General features: G+C 41.2%; 1 protein-coding gene across 18 annotated transcripts in view; it reads right to left on the reverse strand.

Annotated features, from left to right (window-relative positions):
* The window catches only part of nrxn1a (neurexin 1a), a 192,601-nt gene that overhangs the window by 101,029 nt on the left and 66,897 nt on the right, over positions 1–24,675 (reverse strand). For 12 of the 18 annotated variants that reach the window (XM_072667176.1, XM_072667173.1, XM_072667168.1 and 9 more), the window contains 4 exons: positions 12,255–12,556; positions 11,216–11,239; positions 9,728–9,889; positions 2,749–3,193 (listed from right to left, as the gene is read on the reverse strand). In XM_072667176.1, the coding sequence (XP_072523277.1) occupies positions 2,749–3,193; positions 9,728–9,889; positions 11,216–11,239; positions 12,255–12,556 (933 nt within the window). The remainder of the gene's footprint in view (positions 1–2,748; positions 3,194–9,727; positions 9,890–11,215; positions 11,240–12,254; positions 12,557–24,675) is intronic. The other 6 variants (XM_072667175.1, XM_072667170.1, XM_072667174.1 and 3 more) reach the window with 1 other exon arrangement.

Here is a 24,675-nt window from a genome sequence, read left to right on the forward strand (position 1 = left end):
AAACAACCAGTGCTAATGTAATACTCATACTCCTGATTTGTTTTGTTGCAGTAGTGCTAAATAAAAAAAGTGCTTTGGTTTCTGACCAAAACCACTTGAACAGAAATCAAGTCGTCCATACCAGCTCCAAAATTGTGAGTAGAGGCTTCCGAGGAGGATTTAAAGCCAGCATAATCTTTTAACATTCTGACAATAATCTCACAAGAGGACTTACTAGATATTTTGACAAAGAATAAGATGATATTTGTGAATATTTCGTTCTTTGTGCTGCAGACAGGGATACATTACGGGTTCTATTGGATCTATTGGTCCAATCATCATGAACTGCTAAAAAAAAACAAAAAAAAACAATATGAACAGTTCCTGATTGAGCAGCTGAGAAATCTCAGAATTTCAGAATCTCAGAGGCCTTACTGATGAAGTCAGCAATTTCCTTTTTTTTGCTTAATTAAAGCCGCCACACCTTATCTCTCTCCATCGCTTTCTCTCTGATGCGCACACAAGTGCCTACCATCTTGTCCGGTGTGCTGGACTTGGCGACTGTAGCCCTAAACAGCAGCCAAACACCTCCCCCGGGTCATCAGTAACGAGCAATGCTCCATCATCCTGCCGCCCATTCTCAGTGCTCACTGATTACACAGCACGCCACTACCTTATGGTGGGCCTGCCTCTATACTCCCTCTCCCTCTCTCTCTCTTTTCCTCACACACACATATGTGTATATGTACACACACACACACACACACACACACACACACACACACACACACACTATATGCCCATGTTTGTGAACACCACTACTAATTAATGCAACTACTTTACAGTTGGACCCATTGCTGACACAGATGTGCAAATGCACACACACAGCTTATGTAGTCCCTGTACAGATATATTGCCAGAACAACAGGGCTCTCTGGATCAGATAAACACAAACCTATTGGCACCATGCCTAATGCCAGGCATGGGCTAGAGAGAAATACAGCACCCCACCCCCACCCCCCGGAGCAGTGTTTCCTGGAATGATGGTGCTCCATCCAGTACTTTTGGGATGAGTCAGTGAGTTAAGGATAAGGCCTCACAACACTGCTCACAGAATGCACCCAAAATCTAGTAGTAAGCCTTCTGTGGACAGTAAAGCAGGATAAACTCTTTTTATTAGCCCTGACTTCAGAAGGAACAATGAAGAAGCAGATGTCCCAATACTTTTGTCCATATAACCAAGCCTACCCACCCCAGCACAAACACGTCACACAACATCCACACTGACATATTTCACAGATCACATCAACACCTAAACTGTACATGCCCACACCTTTACAAATGTTTCCATGCTGTCCCACACACACATACACAGGCTATAAGACCTCACACCCACACACACACACATATATATATGTACACTTACATGCTCACTCCCATGTGCATGTATGACCAAAACGGTCTCTGTGCATGTGTAGGCAGCCAGTTCACACAGGCTGCAGAGTGACGCATCACAGCTCATTCTGTTTGGCACTGAGGGAAGGTCCCATCTGTCAGTGGTGTTTCAGATTCCCTCGGCCTGCCAATATCACAACCGCTTTTTCCCTCTCGCTCTCTCCTCAGCCTCAGATTGTGTCCAAACTCACCATGGCAGCAATGCAACACTGTATTAGGGAGCTTATGGTAATCTCGTTTTAAAGATGTGCTAGAACAGGGCTTCGTAGATTGCATCTATGCAGCAGGCGCTGGAGGAAAAAATTCCATTTGAAACCATAGAGGGGAAAAAAAACTCTCTCGACCGAAGCGTATTAAATCCCAGTTGAATACTGCATTACAGCGAAACCAAAATACCACTCTTGCTTTAGAAATCTGATTTCATAATTGCTCTGTGAGCCATTTAATTTTCTCCACATAATTCTCCCTCGCTGTGCATGTCAGAGCTAATGTAGGTGACCTGCATTTCTATTTCCGGAGAAAAGGAAAGAGAGAGGGAAAGAGGAGAGTTTTGCACTGAGGCAATAACCACAGATCAATAGACACTTTTTTTTTGCTCTCTTCCAAACTTTGGCAGAAGGATGGAAAGAGCAGAGGCCACTCTCCAGACTCTCCAGACTTTAGGCGAAGCACCGCTGGTGGAGAGATGTGGAGGGAGAATTGGGGAGGGGGGGAGAGAGGAGTGAGGGATGAAATGTCTTTACTGGGCAGCACTGATCACTAACTCGCTCGCTCCTCTGGGAAACCGACTTCTGGTTTCCATGGCAACTCTGGCAGAGAAGACAGTGGAAGAAAGGAGGAGGAAGACAGGAAGGACTGGGGGCCCGTTCATATTTAAATCTCAACCTGACAGCGCACCCCTTTAGGCACAGTTATGACTGTGTTCAGGCAGGCGTAAAAGAACAGCACAGTCTATTTTATGTCAACATTACTGCAAACGTTAAATAGCACCCAAAAACCCAAGCGCTAAGCCACTAAATATGTATTTAAGGCAACAACTTGCAGCATTTTCCAATTTATTGTAGAGAAATGAATATTGCATAGCTATGAAATATTACGTGGAAATGGGAAATGAAGGCTGGGAGCCATCCAAGAGCTAGGAAAATGCCTCTCTTTCTTTTTCTTTTTTTTATTATTTTTTTTTTACAGTGTTCAGGCTCATGGTAATAGCACAGCCAAGCCACGTGACTACAATACATATTAGTTCATGTGTCTCCTATAAATGATCACTGAGACCTGAAACAATAGGAATAAGAAGAAAGCTCATTATTTTACCTGATCTTCCATCTCTCTGGAAATCCACATGGTACCATTCTCCGTCATTCACCTTCTTGTTGACAGCCCTGGTCTTGGTGGTGCCAGAGCCCATGTCCAGCAGGAGAAAGAGGTGGCCGTCCAGCATCTCAATGGCAAAGAAGTCCACCTTCATTGTCTTGGGGCTCTTGGGGTCTTTCTGCTGCTGCTGCTTGGGCTTGCCATGGCTAAAGAGAAGCAGCCCATTTGGCTCGGTGGTGCGGAAGTCGAAAGAGATGGAACCGGCTTTCTTTGCCGTCCACTTGCTGAGCGTGACAAAAGACTCAGGGGTCTCGAAGGTGACTGGGTCTAAGGTAGCCACGTTCTCACACTTGAAAGCCACCATTCCACTAACTTTCATCTTGGGGTCACCCTGTTTGGCCAGGCGAGACAGCTCCAGCCTCACATCGTTGTTCTTGTACACAACCTTGAGGTGCAGGAAGAAAACAAAGACATTCCAGATCAATGAGGACCCAGGAGAGGCCATAAAAGGCCATCAGCCTCTGACATCTAATATCAACCTGATGCTAGATGGATGGAGAATGACTGACTTGGTTGAAACCAAACTGTGTGATATCCACAGTTAGTATCCAAATTTAGTAGATGTCCCTGTATACGCATAATGTCTGTATTGATGATGTGCTGTGTTGTGCGTGACTGCATGAAAGCTGCTCTGCATGTTTTTATCTACCATTCATTTCAAAAAGACTCCACCCAGCAGTCACGCAGCGTTTTTGTCCAGCTTCTTGGCTATGGAACACTGAGCTGTTTTTTTTCCCCCGGACCTCCTCCACATGGCCGAAACGCTGTGATTTAGACCGGGCAACAGACTGTGAAGTGTTCAATATCACCCTCTTTTAATTCAGTTTCGATTTCATTTGAGCACTTGCCAGGAAAGAGATAATGGAATGCGGATGCAATAAAAGGATATTGATGATGCTTCAGAAATGCCAATCACACGGCCAGGCACTAGAGCTGTTCCAGCAATTAACGAGCCGCGGGAGTTTTTTTTTTTTCTCTCCCCCTCTCCCACCTGTTCACTTAGTTTGCTTCATAAACTCATGTGTGGAAAAACACAACCTATCTGTAATAAAGCACAGCGCGACATGGCCTCCAGAACACAGTGTATTACAGGCGAGGGATCAGGGCAGGGACAGCAGGTGGAGGACGCAGCATCTGTCTGTTTGACGTGGACCAGGTTATCAGCGCACTGGAATACGCTGACCAAAGGCCCCGAGGACAGGCAGATTAAAACAAACTCTCTAATGATAGATGAGCTTCTCATGAACTCTGCTCTAAATGCTTAAATTAATCAACTGTGGGCTAAATAGCAACACAGACACGTAAACACCTCTAATATGGTCCAAAAATACACCTGGTATGGAGTGCAACCCTGCTGAATGCTCAGCTTTAGAATACTGCACTCAGAGGCATGAATCAATTCATTTGGATTTGATTCAATTCACAATTAGAGGCTCACAATTAAAAAAACTAAATCACTATATTTTGAACAAATGTTAAATTAAATAAATGGTGACCTGAAAGCATAGGTGGAACTGCCCAATGTGTCCAAGGGATATTTAATAGTGTAGGCAGTAGTGCTGCAAGAACTCTGAAAGAACACATTTGGCAGCAAGGCAAGTCAGACCTGAGCCTGCATCAAACATGTTTCATTCACGCGGGGCCACAATCTTCACTGGCTCTGACCTTAGTGTACTTTATGACGGTGGGCAATTTGGTGGGGGGCCGGGGGGATGATGATATCACAACATAAAGTATATATTTGTATGATCTGTATAGATCACTAAACAGTGAATCAACATTTTTTTCCAAGGACGAATTTAAATACAACACGGATACAGTAGTGTGATTATCTGTGTTGCTGTATAATCTGCTAATGAGGAGTTTGCTCTGTTGAAGTAGGCTACTGATTGGTCAGATTTCATAATAAATAAAGCATTTTATATTTCCATGATGCACACTGTAGTGGCTACCAGTGGCTAATTTGACCAAAATTAATCATATTGTTGCTGTAGCAGCAAAACCTTTTATCTCCAAAACAGCAACTTTACAGGACAAGGAAAAAAGCTCCTTAACTAGCAGGAGAAGTCAATTTTTTTTTAACTATTTCTGGGGCACTTATACTGGTCAAGTCATCAAGTCATTTGGACACAATGTAAATAACAATTGTCAGATTCAGATTAGGTCATAAATAAATGAAAAACTTGGTTTGTTGGAGATTGTTGGAGAAGGTTCTTGTGTGTTGATAACCTGCTCAGGGGTCCTTTGTGGAGAGAGTGCATATGTGCTAGCCTACGGTCATTAGCAACACATTACATTAGTGCTAGGAGAAGTGCTAGTTGTGCTTCCACTAAAAATGTTCTGTGCTTTTTTGATGCATACTGGTCTTGCGGTCATTAAGAAACCCAGAAACTTAGGATGCATTTGAATACAACAACATGAATACAGTTACCATAGTAATGTGGCTGTGTCCATGGTGTTGTTTAATCTGCTAATGAGGCTAGAGCTAGAAGATGGGAGAAGTTTGGCATATCACATGATCGGTTCGATTTTTTGAATTCTCCACAATATAAACTTTTACACATTAGCTCTTCAATATCAGAAGTTTAAAAGATACCCATCCACCCCTAGCACCACAGAAACAAGAACACAATAGCCTTGAGAGAGACGAATCTGTTGTGGTCATGCTCATCACAATATTGATGTGATGTGAATAAGTAGAAAAGAGGATGAATTTAGGATCTTCTTAGTATGGCTTATTGGCAGAGCACACAGGATTAACATGTGCTTGTTTTCACAGGTCTAAGACCTTGGGTAGAGCTCGTAATCTGTGGAATTGATAGCATTACAGCCTGGCCAAGGGTAGGGATTACATATGAAGGTGGAGAAAAAGGGCTAGCCACCACCAGGGCACCAGACAATTGCTGGCACACGGACTGCACTTTCATGCTCTGACAAACAAACTGATTGATTTCTTGTGCGCTGCGTTTGAGATGAAGGCTTTAGCTTCAAAGAGCTTTTAGCAGGCCTGCGTCACCCAACGAAGAACACCTCAGCTCTGTCAATATGATGATACACAGCAGAGTTGTATCAAAAGCCACATGTTTGATCTCTGCAATGAGCCAACGAATGAACGTGGCTTGTTACATTCTGAAACCCTGAACACGTATGTATTTTCGTTCTCTTTTCCTTTCGGTTCTCCCTTTCAACTTGTTTCACATATTTAGAACCATTCAGCAATTCAACAAGGGATTATGTTCAACCCTCAGTCAATGTGACCATTTTGTCATTCAGTATTTTGTCACAATACAACTGTAGTAACTGTACAGGAAAAAGTAAAACATTATTAACTTTAAATGCGAGTTCATGTAAACAGTAATTTTCAATAGAGATGCACCGATCTGATATTAGGATTGGATATCGGTCCAGATATTAACAAAATTAGCTAGATCACTTTCATTTGTAGGTGTGAGACTACGCTAAAGATTTAGATGTTTGCAATTTTTGATTGCTGCTTCTATGTTTGACCAAGTTACTTATTTATTCTCAGGTTCAGCTGCTAGATTTAATTTTGAATTATGCTAACAATTTTAAAATAAGATTGATTACTGTTTGTGTGTTTGACAAAGTAAAGCTACTTATTAAAAAAAATAGTAATAGTTATAGTTTTGGCTGATATACTTTATGTATTTTAATATTTTTTAGGTATAATAATAATTAAAAGATATTTTAGGTTTGACTCCTTTTTATTTAGAATTTAAAAGCTGTGTCAATGTCCTGCATACGTGCACCTTTGCATAATTGTTTATTTTATTGACAAAGAAATAGCAATTTAGTACATTTATATCTGTGTGTTCATTTGTTATATTTTATTTCACAAAGTTAGTAAAGTAATGTTTACGTCAGTCCTGATGCCCTAAGTCTCTCCCACATGGTGAGATATACTTTTCATTATTTCAACAATGGTATCGGATCAGTATTGGGTATTGACTGATATGCAAAGTATATGTATCCATCGGTATCAGAACTTTTGAATGCCTTATCCAGCATAAAATGTTACTTAAGGCAATGTCATGTAGCAATTTTCCCCTTAAAAAAACAGTTTCAGCATCATTTGGAGGCTTCACTTGACCATGATCAGAAGCATCTCTAGTTCACTCATTCACTATATAGCATTTGCTACATAGTAAACAGACTACAGAACAACCAAAAGAGTTTTCGGACACTACATTTAGAAATACTGCTTTATGAAACTTTGTGTGATACGTTCATAATCTGTCACATAAACAAATCAAATGTGATTAGTATATGAACTGATAAACGGTAGCTAGGTTACTGATTTCGGAAAATGCATGCTGTAATTAGGATGTTTACACACATTGAGTTGTGCATATTGTGCATTATTTAACTGATGACTGAATTGTGTCTTTTATGGGGTAATAAGTAGGCACTGTGTAAAGCCAAAGCAAATTACACTTCACACCTGCATGGGGAGCCCAGGAGCAAAACAAAAAAACCCCCAAATTTCACATATTGCTTCTTTAATCTTAACAGATGCCGCGTTCGAAGAATGTAGAATGATTTTGGTTTTGGACAATATTTGAATCACATTGTTTAAACATTTATATATAGAACATTTTCTTTTAACCTCCTAGAAATGAATCCAGATGGATTTAGTCTGACTTTATACATTTAAAATTTGTTTTTAGATCAAAGCTTGTAACTTCCTGCCTCTATCACTCACTTTCTCACATTTACCACTACTAAAGGCTCCACAAGGAGGTGTTTTAAACAATTGAAAATCTTTCTGTGTTCATCAGTGACACTGTGGAAAAATATGAAAAATATCAGCCATATCTGTGCATGCTTACAATAATCAGCTTCTGTCTCCAAGTAAGATAGTGTTTGTTTTATAGTTAATGGCCTACAACCAGAAGAAGGTTATAACTGGTTGAACTTACTCCGTTACACACAATTAAGTACAATTTTTGAAAGGATAACACTTTCACCTCCACTCACGTCTGCATGTGAGGAAAGCAATATGTTTTTACTCCACTTTGGCCATTCACACACAGTTCTTTAATTCTCTTTTTGTGACTGGTTCAGCAGTTTGATTGCTTTGCTGTTTCCTAAAACGGTTCTTCTGAGGTTCTTGAAGAGAGTGTATTTTTTTTGACCCAATACTTTCTTACTTGTTTGTTTGTTTATGGACATGGATTCAGGTCACTCTGTTCACCCATGTCTATTATTTGAGTTCAACCATGTCCAGACTTGACTTAAAAGCTCTGCTATTAACAAACCACTTCAGTCATACAGAAACTGTAACTCTGAGGACTGACCGAGCCACTGGCTCTGATTAAGATGCTGGAAATGTTTGGTCGATTACTATAACAAGTAGAGTAGTCTTTTTCTATTTACAGGAAATGAAAATGGCTACGATCCCATTTGGAACGGAGCAGAATGTCCGTCTGTGTTGTTACTCTTCAGTTTGTGGAAAGCACAGCCCAGAGAGATTTTACCGCATAACATCAAACCCCCTTTGGATTCAGAACGAACAGCATTTAGGCACTCAGTAGAATGTCTAACAAAGCAGTCGGAAGGTTGTACTTTTTAAGACTGAGAGTACCAGATTGCTGCCTCCTAAGGGACCTAAAAGTAGCAAGAAATGAGAGAGAAATCGTGCATCTTCCCATCACAGGCCTAGCACAAAACCATGAGTGTTTTTCTCTTGCGAAACAGACCACAATCAAGCCAAGCCAGCAGCAACGGGTGTCTTCCCAAAGTGGATGCTTTTCCACTAATAGAAAGCTTATTTACCCTATTAGTCAGACCTTTCGCTTTCTCATAGTCTGAAAGGTTATTTATCCTATTTGTCATGCTCTTGTTTATTTGTTATTGCTGCTGCTGTTGACGATCTGTGACCTATTTTCAAATTAACAGTCTTCAGAAGTGAGGCAACCTCATCAGCAATATTAATTAGGGAACGCATTTCAGCTGTGCCGTGTGTCTGTTAGAGGCAGCTCGTGGGCCCGTGCTGAAAAAGCAACGCAGACTGATAAATAATTCTCTCAGTTGTTGATGCATGTGCTCTGAGTTTCACAGGCCAGAGAAAGCCACGTAACGACAATGTGTGCAGGGACACCTCCTGTGGGACACAGCTCAGAAGAAACAGCACAATGCTGATATAAGCCGAAGTATAAAAAGAATCGACAATACGAGGGACTCGACCAAAAACAGCAGCACACAAGTGTGAATCTCTTTTTATCTCTGCATCTGCGTTCGTAATGTGAAGGAGTTGGTTATAAGGAACCACATGCGTGATTAGCTGCACATTTAACGCCCCAATGTTTATCCAAGGTGATACAGACTACAAATTCCTGGCTTGTTTTTTTCGGATGATATTTGCAACTGCAAGGCTGACATTATCATTGTATCATGTATTGTATCATAAAAAAAAAAAATCAACAGAATCTATTAAAATCTAAGTTGCTTACCAGGAGATTTCAGGTCACCAAGGTTTATTTTTTAGACCCAAGTTAAAACATATCGTTACTGTGATGAAAACTTTGCATCTCCAAAAAGGCAACTTTACAAGAGATGGAAAAAAACTTCTTAACTTACAATGGAAGTCAATGTAAAAAGTTAATTTCAAGTCATGTTGAAGCATTTCTATTGGTCCATTAATCATGAAATCCTGAAACAATGTAAAGAACAACTTCCAGATTTTAAGTATGCCAAAAAGTGAAAAACAAATATGGAGATACAAGGTTTCTGCATGACAGTAATGATATGTGCAACATAACCTTTTGCAGATTCTCTGTAATTATAATAAGGCTGATAAAGTATTGGAATTTTGTTTTTTGTGTCCTTTGTTTTCCTGCGTAATGCTGGTCCATATACGCGTACAAAGGAAATGTGTAAGAAAGGCAGTTGTGTTTACCTCCTTCAGGCAGCCCATAAAGTTGTTGCTAACGGGGGATCCGGGCAGATCTGCAGTGCTGGGACTGCCCCCGACATAGAAAAAGTCATCAGAGCCTAGCATGGTGTAGTCCTCTTGTGTATATCCAGTGGTGGTGAGAATTCCATCCACGGATATTGTAACCTAGACAACAAAGCACAGGGAAAGGACACGCTATACTCACACATAACTCAAATGCTGATATAGGGCTTTGGTCCCCCTCGTAAGGATTTGGATACTCTGTTGTTTTGCATTATGCTTTGGAATATTTTGTAATATTAAGTGCTCTGTTTTCTGTTTTTGTTTTTTTTTGTCTTTTGTTTTTATTGATTTAGTATGAACCCATTTTCATGTCTGTTTCAGGATGTAGTTATTATGCTTTGTTTTGTCTTTTAGATTATGTCCGTTTTGGTGTTAGGTTCTAGTCTGCCAGACCCACAGTATGGGTTAGGTTAGTTCAGAGAGTGAGCGGCACAGAGGCCCACACTCGGTGTTAGTAAGTTGCCAGTACTGGAACACAGAGGTTAATCAGCAGACACAAAAATGGTGTTAGTAGAAATGTGTGTGCTTAGAGTTAGTACTGATTAGGTACAGTGCATGTGACTAGGTTGTTTTTTTTCCATGTCCTTATGTTTCCATAGGATGTAAAACAAAGAACACGGCATGCCACAGGGTTAGGGATGGAAGCACAGGCAATTAAAGCCCCACACATCTCACACAAATCCGGCTAAATGGACGCATGCTTCATGATCTCTCCCTCCTCGCATGCACAACAATGGAAGAGAAAAAGAACAATTATTTTTCTGGCAATAAATTGCACGGGAACAGAAAAAGAAAAGGAGTGAGGGAGAGAGAGAGAGGTCCACAAGCAAACGCAGCTAACGAAACCAATCACAGCAGAGAAAGTGTGTGAGTGCATGCAGGAGCTCGTTCACTGAGAAAGAGAGAACAAAAATCAAAACAAAAAAGGAAAAAAAAAAAAAGAAGAGAGAACAAAAGAAAGGGAAAGCGGCCACCCCGGTTAGTCTCGAATGGCCTGATGCAGCGGGGTGATGTTAGTAGAGGGGTGGCCACTACCCACGCCATGCTGAGTGAAGGCCCTCAGCGCTGGCTGGACCAATGAGACATACACACAGAGCCAGCCAGCCAGCCGAGACTGGCCAGTGAATCACGTTATAATGCGAGATAACAGAACAAAGGAAGGGAAAGCGCAAGAGGGGTTACAGTACTTTCAAATGTGGACGGGACATAAACAGCTGTGGAAATCAAAATGGATGAGAAGATAAAGAAAAAGGAGACTTGGGCAGGGAGGGGGAAGTAAGCGTAAAAGAGTACCAACCGCAGTTTCCCCCTTATTTTTTTTTGTTTAGTATTGATGTCTACGGTTCAAAAAAAGGAAAATAGACACACGGCAAACCCAAACTAAGAAACAATTAGAATGATATCTACCGAACAATGTAGTTTGTTTACCATAGCGTGTCCAATGCCTGAGTGCTTTGTGGAAAAGGGGGGAGAAAGGAAATTAAAAAACTGTGAACAGAACACCGTTCCTCAATCAAAAAAGATGGTCTCTTGCCAAGGTTAGTACATCAGCGTTGCACGTTAGTAAGAGGTAATCGGTTAGTAAATGACACATTCCATGGATGAGAGGTTAGTTTCTTTCCCCAAAAGCATGTTAGTAACATTTAAAAAGGGCAAAGGAAGAGAAAGAGAAGAGAAGCAGACTAGAGATTTGCACCAAAGTGCCCGCCAGGGCCAGATCTTCTGGAATTCAACCAGCCTACCCTGCTTTAGCCATTCTCGTGGCTAACGTTAGCTAGCACTGCTGATGACTGACAGACAGCTGGGCTTTTTTATGTTCTCTGCCTCTTAATTTAACTTCATGTCGTTTATGGAGCTTCACTAATACTTTACAGTCTTCAGAGCTATGCTTTGACACAACCAAGGTCTGACTGTAATGTCTGTGCTTATGTCCTACCTTGATATTGTGTTGTAATGTGGTGAGGATTAATGCTAGATATTGTGTCACACAAAATTGTAGCACATAACGCTATGCTCTCTATCCTCCGTAATAGCAGGACCAACAATAGTTTGTAGTACCTTCCAGGTTAGAAGCACACTCACTTGCCCAAACTGGTAAAACCTCAATATCACACTCATAATACACATCTCCTTAATGTTAGATGGCTTTTCTGGTAATAAGAGAGATCCTTTACAACCCCGTTAACATCATTACACTGTATTAGATTTAAATCTTCTTTTGCCAGGATAATACACTCCAAGAAGTCATTGAAAGCTTTAGGATTTAGAGTTTTAGTGAAAGTTAATGCAATGGATAATAAGGAAAAAATTATTTAAGTAAGAGAGGAGTTACAGTTAGAGAAGTTAGAGAAGAGCATTTGCTGTTAACAATATGGCGAGAGGTAACTTGCTGCTGGATTTTTAAATGGTAATCTGAGTGTTATGGAGTAATCCAATCTCGACCACCGCCTTTTGTGTTAGCGGTTACCTGACGGAGATTCCTGGTAACCTTCACATCATGCCAGGCATTGTCATTAAATTTCCCATTGACAGGCTCCACCAGGGCCTCGAAGGCCCCGGAGCCCAGGTTGATGACCAGAGAGACGGCGCCATTCTTCAGCGCCAGGTTGACATAGTCGGCAGATTTGCCCGTGTGGAGCATGAGGCCGTTGCGCTGCAGGGTCTTGAAGGAGAGCGTGATCTCATCGCTGCTGCTCTGGATAGGGTTCGGGGACAGGTCGTAGCAAAAGTACTCAGAGCCCTTGAAGGTCGCCACATACTCCTCCCTCACTGAAAGAAAAAAACAAAGGGGAGGGGGAGAATGGGACGGATTACATGAACTGAACTGCTATTATAGAGATTCATCTTCAAAACATAGCATGATTACTCCTCAGATGAAGAGGTACAGTGTCTATACATTAACATTCACCTATTTCTAAATAGATCACAAGCCACTCATCCAAAAGCAGTACAACAGAGACAACTTACTCTCATTGGCGGACACCTCTTTCGGTCAAGAGACTTTCTCAGCCAAAAATAAATGAATGGGATGCACAGCAACTTACCTTTTGTACTCCTGTAAGTGAAAGTCAGCCTTCAACAACACACACACACTCACCCATGAAGCAGAGGTCAGAGCCATCCTATTCTTAAAGATCCGCAGTGCTTGATAATGGTGATTATAAATGAGGCAAGAACATATACTATGCCAACCAGAGGCAACGCTACAGGGCAAGAAAACCAAATATTTGCTCGAACATCCTTCTGTAATGGTTCTCAGACTGAAAGGTCTGTCCATGAGTCACAGCCAGTGAATAAAGTAATGGGTTTATGGAGTACCTGCTATTTTTGAATGAACATCAAATATCATATCGTCATTGCTTGAACAGAACCTTGTAACTTTTTTCTTTGTTTTGTCAGATATGCTATTTTAACAGAAACAGTCCAAAATTGAAATCAACATGAAACTGTTACATTAACTTGTGTTAAACCTTGGTGTTTTTGCAGATGTCAGATTTTGCTCCAACAGCGACAAAATGGCCTTTTCTGATACTTCTGGCAGAAGAGCTGGTAATTGCACATTGCACACTGTATTACAATACTGTATGAACTTGAAAATAATAGAAAATAATAGAATAATAGAATAAAGTGAATATTTTAAATGTATGCAAAGCAAACCTGTAGACTGATGCTAATATATATATATATATATATATATATATATATATATATATATATATATATATATATATATATATATATATATATGTGTGTGTGTGTGTGTGTGTGTGGATGTGTGATTAAAAAAAGCTCATTTACAGAAATCAACAAGCACATCTCTAGCACCAGAAAAATGGCTGGCTGGCCAAGTCAAATAATTTCCTTACATACAAATGCATAGAATTGTTCAAAAATACTGATTAACAGCACAATGAGTCAGAAGGAAACAAAACATTACACCACCTGTACATGACTCCACTGCTGTAGGCTATTTCCCTCTGTCAGAGTGCCCAATAGGGTTTTTCACTTAGCATCTCTGAACATTCAGAATCACCACTGGCACCACTATTACCAAACCAATCACTGAGATCTATTAGCACAAACTGACCAAGATATACCCAGTTCCAAACGTGTACACACATACTATTTATTGTGTGAATGACTCTTCCCCTTAGAGGCCATTTTGACCCATTTACTTTGAAATGAACTCAATAGGACAACCATTATAACATTAGCATTAGATCTACGTCTCCACTAGTCGCTGTACACCAGTAAATACAATTACTGAGTTACAGTGCACTCAGCGCCTCCTTCATGTCAAGAATTTTAATGAGATGGGCTCATCTCTTTAATGGCCAATTCACAACAAGATTGAACCAAATTACCATAAATCCTGGAATTTACAACGCAGTTAGGTCAGCATAGAGGCTAATTTACAGCAGGATTATCTAGAAAACTCTCAAGTGGGGAATACTGAGGGGTATCATCAACAGCACAGGCTCTGCAGCCTCGAGAGACAGAGGGCTGAAGGGCGGGGCTTCTTCTGGCACTTCTCCACCTCCTCTCCATAAGAGCTGACTCGGCTGGAATGTGACACAGTGCAGGAAGCTGCCCACAGAGTCACACCAGCAGACAGGCACACGTGCAAGAGTGTGTGTATGTGTGGCTGACACGTACATACATACTCAAACATGTAGATCAACACCTCTTAACTGTAACTACAGTTACACTGTTTGACAGTGCCAGCTGTCTCAAATAAATGGACCAATACAAAAGGCCCAATGCTGGTGTGTTATGTTGCCATGTATAACTACGGTATAACAGTTTCTCCAAATGGGGGCAGTATTTCAAGACAAAAAGCTCATTTCCCTATGTGCACTAAGAGGGTCTTCGGGGGGGGGCAGCCCCAGTTAGTCCATAAGAAATGGAGAGCAAGCAAACCTGGATGTACCAACAGCTGCAGCCAGAGATGGAAACCCATCTAAAAATGAAGCACCTGCTATTCCTGCATGGATAGTACAGACGTGTTGTGCTCATTAAACTAGCACTAGTGCAGTGTGCCACGGGTCAGCAATGACCAGAACATGTTCAATATCAGTTGTTATGTTACTCATAACACTCCAACAGCTGACTTTATTCAACGTTGCACTCTCAGATATAAGGTTTAGGGAGTTTTATGGTCAATTAGCTGGAACATCTTCAAATGTGGGAATTAGACTGCTAGCTAACTTAGCTGGCCGGCTATAAGCCTAAGAACAACATTAAACTATAACATTATACCATTATACTCTAATAATAGTTTTTATGGTCAACAACTGTGTCAGAATAGCAGATATTCAGCAGACTAGTTAAGCTAAGGATAGATTCGACGACAGGCTACAGATACATCAAAAAAAAAACCCTAAACTTAAATTCTAGCTTTCTGTCCTTCCATCAAGTCTCTCTATCTGAGTCATTATTCATATCTCCTGATATGCAGCAGTTCAACATTTGTAATTGCTGTCGGACTGATGGTTTATTGAAATTGTGCTCAGTGTACAACTGAACGTTGTATTTGATCGTTTTCCAGTTTTGAACTGATGCAGGATAGATTGCATGAAAGGCACATAAACGTAGAACCACCTGCGCTACTTCTGCTACTTACACTGCTCCCCACCCCCGTAAAGCGGTATACTGCAGTAATATTCGAAGATGGTATGATGGTGTGAAAAAATAGGATACCGCCTAACCCTAATACAAGCACTGATGTACAGATACCCGAGGTATGTTCGTTTAGTTTGCGAAGGTGCAGCTGCTCCACAGTGTCAAATGCCTCACTCTAACGCCAAGTGTGGCGCAGCCATCTCGAGCGCTCTATCTGTGCTCCATCTGGATGTTCTCCAATGTGATTTCTTCACTATCCAATCTCTCATCTCTCCACTCCGTGCTTAAATCAGATTCCTCTCCACTCCACACACACTCAGGAAATCCAATCTCGCGTTCACGTGACACTCGTGGCAGCGGGCCCATTTACTCTGGGAACAGGCTCCTCATCAAACGACTCCATTTCGCATGTGACATTTTGACAAGAAAAATGGAGTGCAAATAACCAAGAGTGTGCGTCAGTCGAAGACAACATCAAACTGCATTTGTTACGTAATGCTAAACTCCCCAAACCCCCCTCTCTTGCTCCTCCTATCTCTCTGCTGGGACTGCATTCTGTCATATGGAGCCATGCTGACAACTTGTGCTTTCGCTTAAATAAAACGACTTCCACAGTAGTGGCTGGATGGCAAATCTCCCGAACGAACACAAAGCGTGGATCGCTTACCAAGCGAAGACTGTGCAATTACCTGTTAATCAAACCCAATTAGGGTGTGGAAACGCTGGGCCTGGCTTTTTCCAGCACCGCCCCAGCTCTCTTTAGTGCTTCGATGCTAGAGGCGACAGTTTCATCCCTCAGGACATGGAACAAGGAGAGAGTGCAGCATTGTGGACTCCCTCCCTACAGGGAGACAAGCTGTTCTAGCTCTTTTGGGCAATGCTGTATTTAAGCGTTTTCAGCACACATCCAGCTGCTGGGGTGATGTGAAGTGAATGTAAGCTCTTCCCGTCTCATCATGAAACTAAAAAAAAATGAGCGATACGCAAGCTGTTAGTCAACACCCCCTGGTAAGGCTGAGTAAAGATAGAGGGGGGTGGGGGGGGGAACATAATTACGTGTTAAAAAAAAATAACCTCACCAATGGTGTCACCATTAATTGACTGAACCATGGAGCATCTCACAAATGCAATATGACAGAATTTGTCTCATTAGCATGGCTGCAGGGGAGACTTGACAATTATTAATTCATTTATTCTTTATTCCCCACACTCTTATCTACATATATGCATGTGCTTACACACTGCTCTGTTTTAGATATAGACCACACACCCACACCCACACACACACACCACAGAACAATACTGTCCTGAACAAGAAAAAGAAGACCTGGTGATTGATTTCCATTCCTGAAATAAAAGTTGTTGATTGATGAGCCGCTTCATTTATTGAGAATTTTAATTCTGCAAACCAACACCTTTACCCATTACTTTACGTTTGGCTTAATCCGACACAGTGAAGGCAAGAAAGGCTTACAAATAGCCCCTGTTAATTCTGAATGCAAAAATGAGCCTCATTACATTTGAAATTTTAAATTATGCAGACAAAACTGTAATACTCACGACTGCGTTGTCAAGCAGTTCCAATGGGGAATCAAAATCAAAAGTGGTTGTAAACAGGACAGATTCTTACTACCACACACACATGATGATATGCAGATGATGCTAACTAACATGCTGCTATTATGACATTACAAGGCCTATGATCTACATCAATAGATAAGCACTCATTTACAAGTGCTGATGTTTTGTTGTAACTGATAACTGATAACCCTTACTAACGGCAAACAACAACAACAAAAGCATGCCATTTTATATAAATATATAAATATTCATCCGGACAGGGTCACAGTGGATTGGAAACCTAACCGGAATCATTAGGGCAAAGCAGGAATACCCCCTGGACAGGGTACACCACACACAAACACACATACACATGTCTAGGGTCAATATAGCGTAGCCAATTCTCCTGCAATGTGTGTTTTGGGGAGGTGGGATAGAGCACCTGGAGGAAACCCACACAAAGACAAGGAAAACATACCAAATCCTCACTGACAGTGACCATAGCAGTCGGATCAAACCTGCGGTACCACCATGCCACCTATAACATTATATGAATTCCATTTGATCACTTTAATAATAATTATTGTTATTATTATATAATTGTATCTCACTGAAAACGATCGGTTTGTACTTAATCTGCGAGAAGCCCATTCTTGCTACATCTTCACTACAAGTTAGCAGTTTCCAAGATGATACCACCCTTCGACCTGTACGCTATTATCATCCCCCTTTGGACATCAGTCAAATCGCAACCTTTGCACACGACAATCAATTTGCACTCTGCTACAATGGACTGCTGTGCTCGCGTATTTATATGTGCAAAAGAATCCTGTCACATGGCCTCTATGATGTCCCGGGCAGAGTTCATTCCAAACCAGGGGTGGTCATAATATTCTGATATGACTGCACAGTAGGTAAAGGGAGGTAGCATCTCAGAAACTGCAAATTACATGGGATGTTCTAGAGCCACTCTAGTGAAGGTGTATCGAGAAAGTACTTCACGCACACTGAGTGCAAACCAACGGCATAACAGTGGTGCCCCACGGCCATTAATGCCAGAAGGGAATGATGACTCCAACTGACACAGAGCAATTGACATGCCATAGTGGACCACATTAACAGCCCACAAAACGTACTGTTAACGTACTCCTTCACTGAACCAACTCTGAAGGCAGTGGAATTACTGTATTGTAAAAGAAGCACCTTGGCGTCTAAGGGTAAAGATACCCTTATGTTACAAACGGTGCATCCTTCAATGGTGTGCAGTCTTTAGGAAGGCTAGTACTTTGCTTTTTGTCACATTCTATATATCAGTGTTAAAGTGGCTGATGCTTGTGGTGTTAGTTCTTCTAGCCCCCAGTCCCTTATAGGCTCCTATAGTGATGTGTGGCATGAGTTTACTGTCAGTGAGCTCTGCTGGTGGAGCGAGTTTGGTGTGGGAGGGGTGAGATAAACGGTTGATGGGCTGCGGGCTAGCCCATAGCACAGGCCCCAGATAAATCTGGAGGGAGACTGCACACCCCCTGGCTACACCACAGGACAAAAATCACTTACCAGCCCATTCAAGTAGTAGATGTGCGCCTCCTATTTCATCCCTGCTTAAGAAAGAAGTATCAGCCCTCTATGCTGCCTTTTTGCAGCCCGTGATTGTCCTTTTATTTCACAGCACAGTCTCATAGGACCACAGCGGCTTGCTGTAGGAGCATGTCTTCTCCACACCGCATCAGAGGAGCAAATGGGCGAATGGGTGATTAAGTGGATAAAGAGAGAAATAAATAAAGATGGAGTGGCTCATGCTGTGTAAATCTCCATCTAGGAGAGAGTACAGAGAGAGACGTGGACATGCTTTAGTGAACAGGATTTCTCTCTCTCTCCTGAGTAAAGAGGATTGCTCCAGTTGTCAGTCACTTCATCACTAGCAGGTATGGATTTATAAAAGACATGTTCTGACCTACATGAAGAAGACATAAGAGCCCTTGTAAAAAGACCTTCCCTCAGATCTAAGTCTCTGATTCAGCTGCTCTTTTCGATACAGCAGGCCTTTCTTAAACAATTCTCTGTCCCATTTTGAAGTGAAAACCTTTCGTTCTGGTAGCCTGGCATTTTTTCCCCTGACATCATGCTGGCACACAACACTGGCATATACAGACGGGAAGCGAAAAGGCCATAAAACATGACGTGTAGAAGAACAGGAATAAGTTAGTCGTGGTTATATCCATTTGTGTTCACACTTCTCTCTCCTCCACAGCACACCCACCCTTCTCCACCATTTTCTCACCATCACTCTGCATCTCTGCAGTTTTCACACCTCCATCCCCGACACCTTCAGCCTAAAAATGTAGGCAAAACATTGTCCTCCATACAAATCGGTCACGAGCTGAGCAGATCCCCAAACAATTTGCACTCAATAAGCGCTCGTGTATATGAGTGCGGGAGAGCTATGCATGTGCGTGTGTGCGCGTTAATTGTGCGCAGATAGTCACCTCGCCTCCACATATTTAAATATAATCCTACTCTGACGGAGGCTGTATGAACATCGTGCCATGGGCTGTGTAGTACATATTTACATGTGCACACATTCAAGGGTCTGGAAAGAAAACGTGATTACATTGCTTGCGCACGATTAGCTTCTTTACAGTTTTCAGAAGATGAGTAAGCAGTAAGAGGACAGCACAAGTGTCCAAAAACTTTATAAAGTTGAACGGAAATTTTGAATAAGAATAGACAGGTGAATGAAAAAGCACCCAGCTTCACCCTCTTTTTTCACAATTGTCTGTGAAAAATATTATTTATTGTTTTTTTCGTTCCTAATATTGAAGAACCTTAGTTTCACTCATTGCAGGACTGGGAGAAATGGATTCTAGCTAGTCAAAGAACTGGCTCCCAACTTGGGAGGCCTGACTAGCATAAACCTGCTTATTCTTATACACTGTACAGACAAAAGTATTGGGACATCTGCTCGTTCATTTTTTTCCCCCGAAATCAAGGACATTTAAAACAATAGCATTAGTGAAGTCAGACTGTTGAATGATCACTGCTCCACCTCATCCCCAAATCCTGAAATCCTGAAATATAAGGCTAGATTGCTACAGGGTCTAAGCTGTGCTGTGACATTTGGTTTTGCTTTTCTACCAGTTGTTTGTGGTGGGGGAGAGTTAAACAACGCATCGACATAAGTTAGAGAATGCAATTATGAAGCTGAGGTGGAGAAAGTAATTCAGCACCTAGTCAAGCAATCTATACAGCAAGCTCTATATCTTACTGAAAGTTAAGGCTTTTTCCTTCTCCTGTAAAATTGCCATTTTAGAGATGCAAGGTTTTTTCTCAACAGTTATGATATATACATCATGTGTGGAGTTGGGAGAAGGTAGCAGTGGTAAGCCGTAACGGTTCACAGAGTACACCGCACCAGCTCTGCCTGCCTGTTTGTTGCTGGAGATGAGAGTACAGTGGTTAATGAGAGTTGCTCTGGACTTACAGCAGAGTCCCAATCTAACGACAGCAAGAAAAACAACAGGAGTGACAACAACAGCAGATAATAACACTGCAATTATCCAAGCTAAATATATACCAGAGGCTATGGACCACTGACAGCAACAACAATGCTATTAAACAGAGTGCGGACTGCTGAGCTGGTCATGCTGACACTAAGCTTATACAACTGTTAACGAGGCCCTCGTGTACTTAAAGTAAGACTTAATAAATGCTATGCAGCTCTAAATAAGAAAGAAATTAACATATAGGCATAGTTTCCGCTGGATGCAAAGGCATTTTTAGTTGATTACTGAGAATTCTGCATTATACATGAGACTATATTGTAGCTATTGTTTATTTCCAGTGCATTTTCATTAGACAGATTAGGGTAGTTTTAGTAATGCAATGCAATGATTTGAGAACATGCACGGCAAACAAGTTTTCTTTCAAATGTTGGCAATATGTCTAATATTTCTTATTATTGAAGCTAAAATTACATGATTCATACCAATAAAATGGCATTACTTTGCTTCATAATACTGATTAGGCCAATTGCCCAGACAGAAGTTTAGCCTTGTCCTAGACTACACAACATTTTGGAACATTTAGTCCAATATTAGCCTTAATACCTGTTCGGAAACTAACTCCATATATTCAAAAGTAGCCATGCCAGGTTTCTATTAAAATCAAGGGTATTAACAGGACATCTGTCTGCCCTCTACTGCAGTAACAGCCTGTACTCTTCTCTAGTAAAAGGCTTTACACTAGATGTTGGAATAGTGCTGTGATGATTTGATTGTATTTAACCCGAACAGCATTATAGTAAGGTCAGTTGGCCGATTAGTTCTCCTAACTCGTCCCACATCTATTGAATGCAGCACCATCACTCCAGAGAACACAGTTCCACTGCTTCACAGCCTAATGCTGGGGTTTTTATATCCATTTAGCTGACAACGCTGGGCATCAGGCATGTGGACATTGTCTCAGCAGCAACTTCACTTTAAACGTGTCATTATTGTCACATTGGCCTATATTTGTACAGTACAGGGAATTTCTTTCCTACTGCATATTCTAGCATAGAAGCCTGGGGTCAGAACAAAGGGTCAGCCATGCAACACCGCCAGAGGAGCAGATATGGTTATGGGCCTTGTTCAATGGCCCAACAGTGGCAGCTTTGTTGCCTCAAGTTTCTAACCTACAACCTTATGATCAATACCCCAGAGCTCCAATCACTCATCATAGCTAAAATCACCAGTTGAAAGTAAAAATATCCACTAATTGACACTTTTGGACGTATGGTACAAGTTAAAATGTCTAGAACCTTTTAGAATTTTATTTTAAAAAAAACATAACGGGAAGTTCAAAATATTACAACGGTGTGGTGTCACACATGACTGGCCACTGATCCACATTGTTCGATATTGATTTGTCAGTTAATTGATCATTCCCTACTTCATAAATCAATCTCCGAACAAGAGAGCAACACCGAAGACTGAAAAGAACAAAACACAGCCTGGCTCATTAATTCAGGGAGCATGACTAGCACATTAGAAAGAAGTCTAATTAATAGCACAGCGTATGGCAGGTATTGTCGCTTTTACAGAATGAATATCATCTAGACTTATTTCATTATTCATACAAGACGTTGACAAAAGGCAAACATGAGACAAAAAAGTGGCTTTCACACCACAGTTGTCATTATATGTGAGCCAATCAATGAGAAACTTTTAAGGAGCTTTTTCACACAGATATCAGCTGCTGCTGTGCACTTCGCTCCAGGTACTTTTAACACACTGCAGCAGACTGCTCAACACTGCACTGCCTTTAAAGATGAACATAGATGGGGAAAAAACCTGACAAGGACTGACATACATTCAGGACAGAGAAACGTCAGACGTACTAAACTGAAGAACTTAAAAAGATAAGCTGCTTTCCTTCTGGATTCTGGGCAAACAAGACCCCCATGTCGATCGGAAAACCGTAATGGCTTGTTTCATCATTTCCTGTAGCATCTTTGATACATCTACAAATGAAGCCAACAAATAGAGTGTATGGCGCTCAGGGGCCGTTTTAAAGCCATTGCGTTTGTAGTTATGGATTCATGGATGTGAACTTAAATATTAGCTAACGGCTTCGAACACACGCTCTAAACATTAGCAATAGCTGAAGGCTCTAAACACACATCTCTGGCAAGGCAGAAGTACAGAGATAAGCTGCTTTCTATCTGGATTCTGGGATGCATACAGATGTCTGTAGTTAAAAGACACCAGTGTTGATTGGGAAGCTATGAAGGTTCATGGTCTTATGTCTTGTAGCATCTTTGATACATCCACCACTGAGGGGTACAAACAACTGCTAGTGTGTGTGAGAGGCTAAGAGGCTGTTTTAATCCTTTCAGTTTGTGGTTATGGATCCATGGCTTTGACTTGAAGAGAAGGCTTCGGTAAATATATTCATGTCCACCCCTGTGACCTGGAAATATTAGCTAAAGGCTCTAAACACAAACACACATACACGCACATCTCTTGCATAGCAGAACTACAAAGATAAATGGTTGTCTGCCTGGATCCAGGGCATGCATACAGATATCTGTACAGACTCCAGTGTTCTGTAATCTGTAATGGTTCATGCTATTGTCTTTTGAAGCATCTCACCAGCTTTGCTTTGGCACTTTAAACACTACCCGTTACTGGAATACCTTTTTCTTCCATTTGCTGTTCTCACATATAGTGTTTAACTCTTTAAAAGCAGTGTTGGCTCAGTGGTTAGAGAACTGGGCTACTGATAACAGTGTTGTGGGTTCGACGCGCTGCCACTGTTGGGCCCTTGAGAATGGCCCCTGAACCCTCTTCGCTCCCCAGGCACCATAGCGATTGCTGCCCACCGCTCTGGGCATGTGTGCTAACTGTTCACTCATGTTTGTGTGTGTGTTCACTGCATGGATGGGTGGAGGCCAAATTCCAACACAAATGGTAAATATGGGTGTCTTTATCCTAGGATTTTACTTGTAATAATAGCACTGATGACATCAGTATGCTTAGAAATATATATAGATAACAGTCTATTGTTTATCATGATGATAATACAATATTATATTGCCCATCTCTAACTTTTTTCTCTCGCAGAACAAAAACTGAAAAACACTGGAAACCCTAAAAAGGGGTTTGCTGTGTCGCTTTTGTACAAAAAAGGGGACTAATGTGTGCAAGGTACATTTTTACTGCTTTTCTCTAGAACAAGGTAGAAAACAGTCCCAATGGGGTTTTCCCACCAAATTCAACAAAACAACTAAAAAAAAAACAGCCTTGCAGAAATAACTCTCTATTTTGGCGTTTGGAGTTATTCTACTCTAAAGTCTTCATGACACTGGAGTTTGTTTTTGTCCTATTTGTTATTGGACTATTTTCAATACAATGAGAAAGTAAGGTATCATCCATTGCTAGTGTCATTCTGACCTATTGGACCAAAATATAAATACAGATATAACAGGCAACAGTAGATTGCACACAGACAACAGAGCAAAGTAGGTAAGCCTAATAAACTGTCTGGAGGAATCTGGGTTAATTTATTAGATCATATTTCAGTGTACATTTACATTTACATTTAGCTGACACTCTTATCCAGAGCGACTTACAAGGTGACTTGTATTACACAGGTGGGCCAATGTTGTGTTAGGAGTCTTGCCCAGGGACTCTTATTGGTGTAGCGCAGCATACGGTCACCCAGACTGGGAATCGAACCCTGGTCTCCCACATGGTGTAATAGCTCACTGGCAGCTAGTGGTTTTATCTGTTGCGCCACACCAACCACCAGTGGGGATCCAGTTAGAACATTAGAACATTCCAAACTCTTGTTGAGACATAAACTTTATAACTTAGCTTACAACAACAGTTGAATTCAATCATAAAACAGTAACACTATGGATGCCTTGTTGATAGTCAGCTTATCCTTGACCAACACACACTTAAATATTTAATACAACTGAATTCTGAAACTAAAGATAATATATAATCTATTAACTCTAAACCTAATCCTAACCTTAGCTTCAACTCAAATTTCAAACTCTAAAAATCCCTGAACCCTAAACATCAGCTGCATTTTAACAACATACACTATATGTCCCAATGTTTGAGGACACTCCTTCTAATGAATGCTTCCAGCTACTTTAAGTTGAACTCATTACTGAGACAGATGTTCAAGGGCACATACACAGCTTGTCTAGTCTCTGTAGA

Source organism: Salminus brasiliensis, chromosome 22, assembly GCF_030463535.1.
Source record: "Salminus brasiliensis chromosome 22, fSalBra1.hap2, whole genome shotgun sequence".
NCBI classification, from domain to species: Eukaryota; Metazoa; Chordata; class Actinopteri; order Characiformes; family Bryconidae; genus Salminus; species Salminus brasiliensis.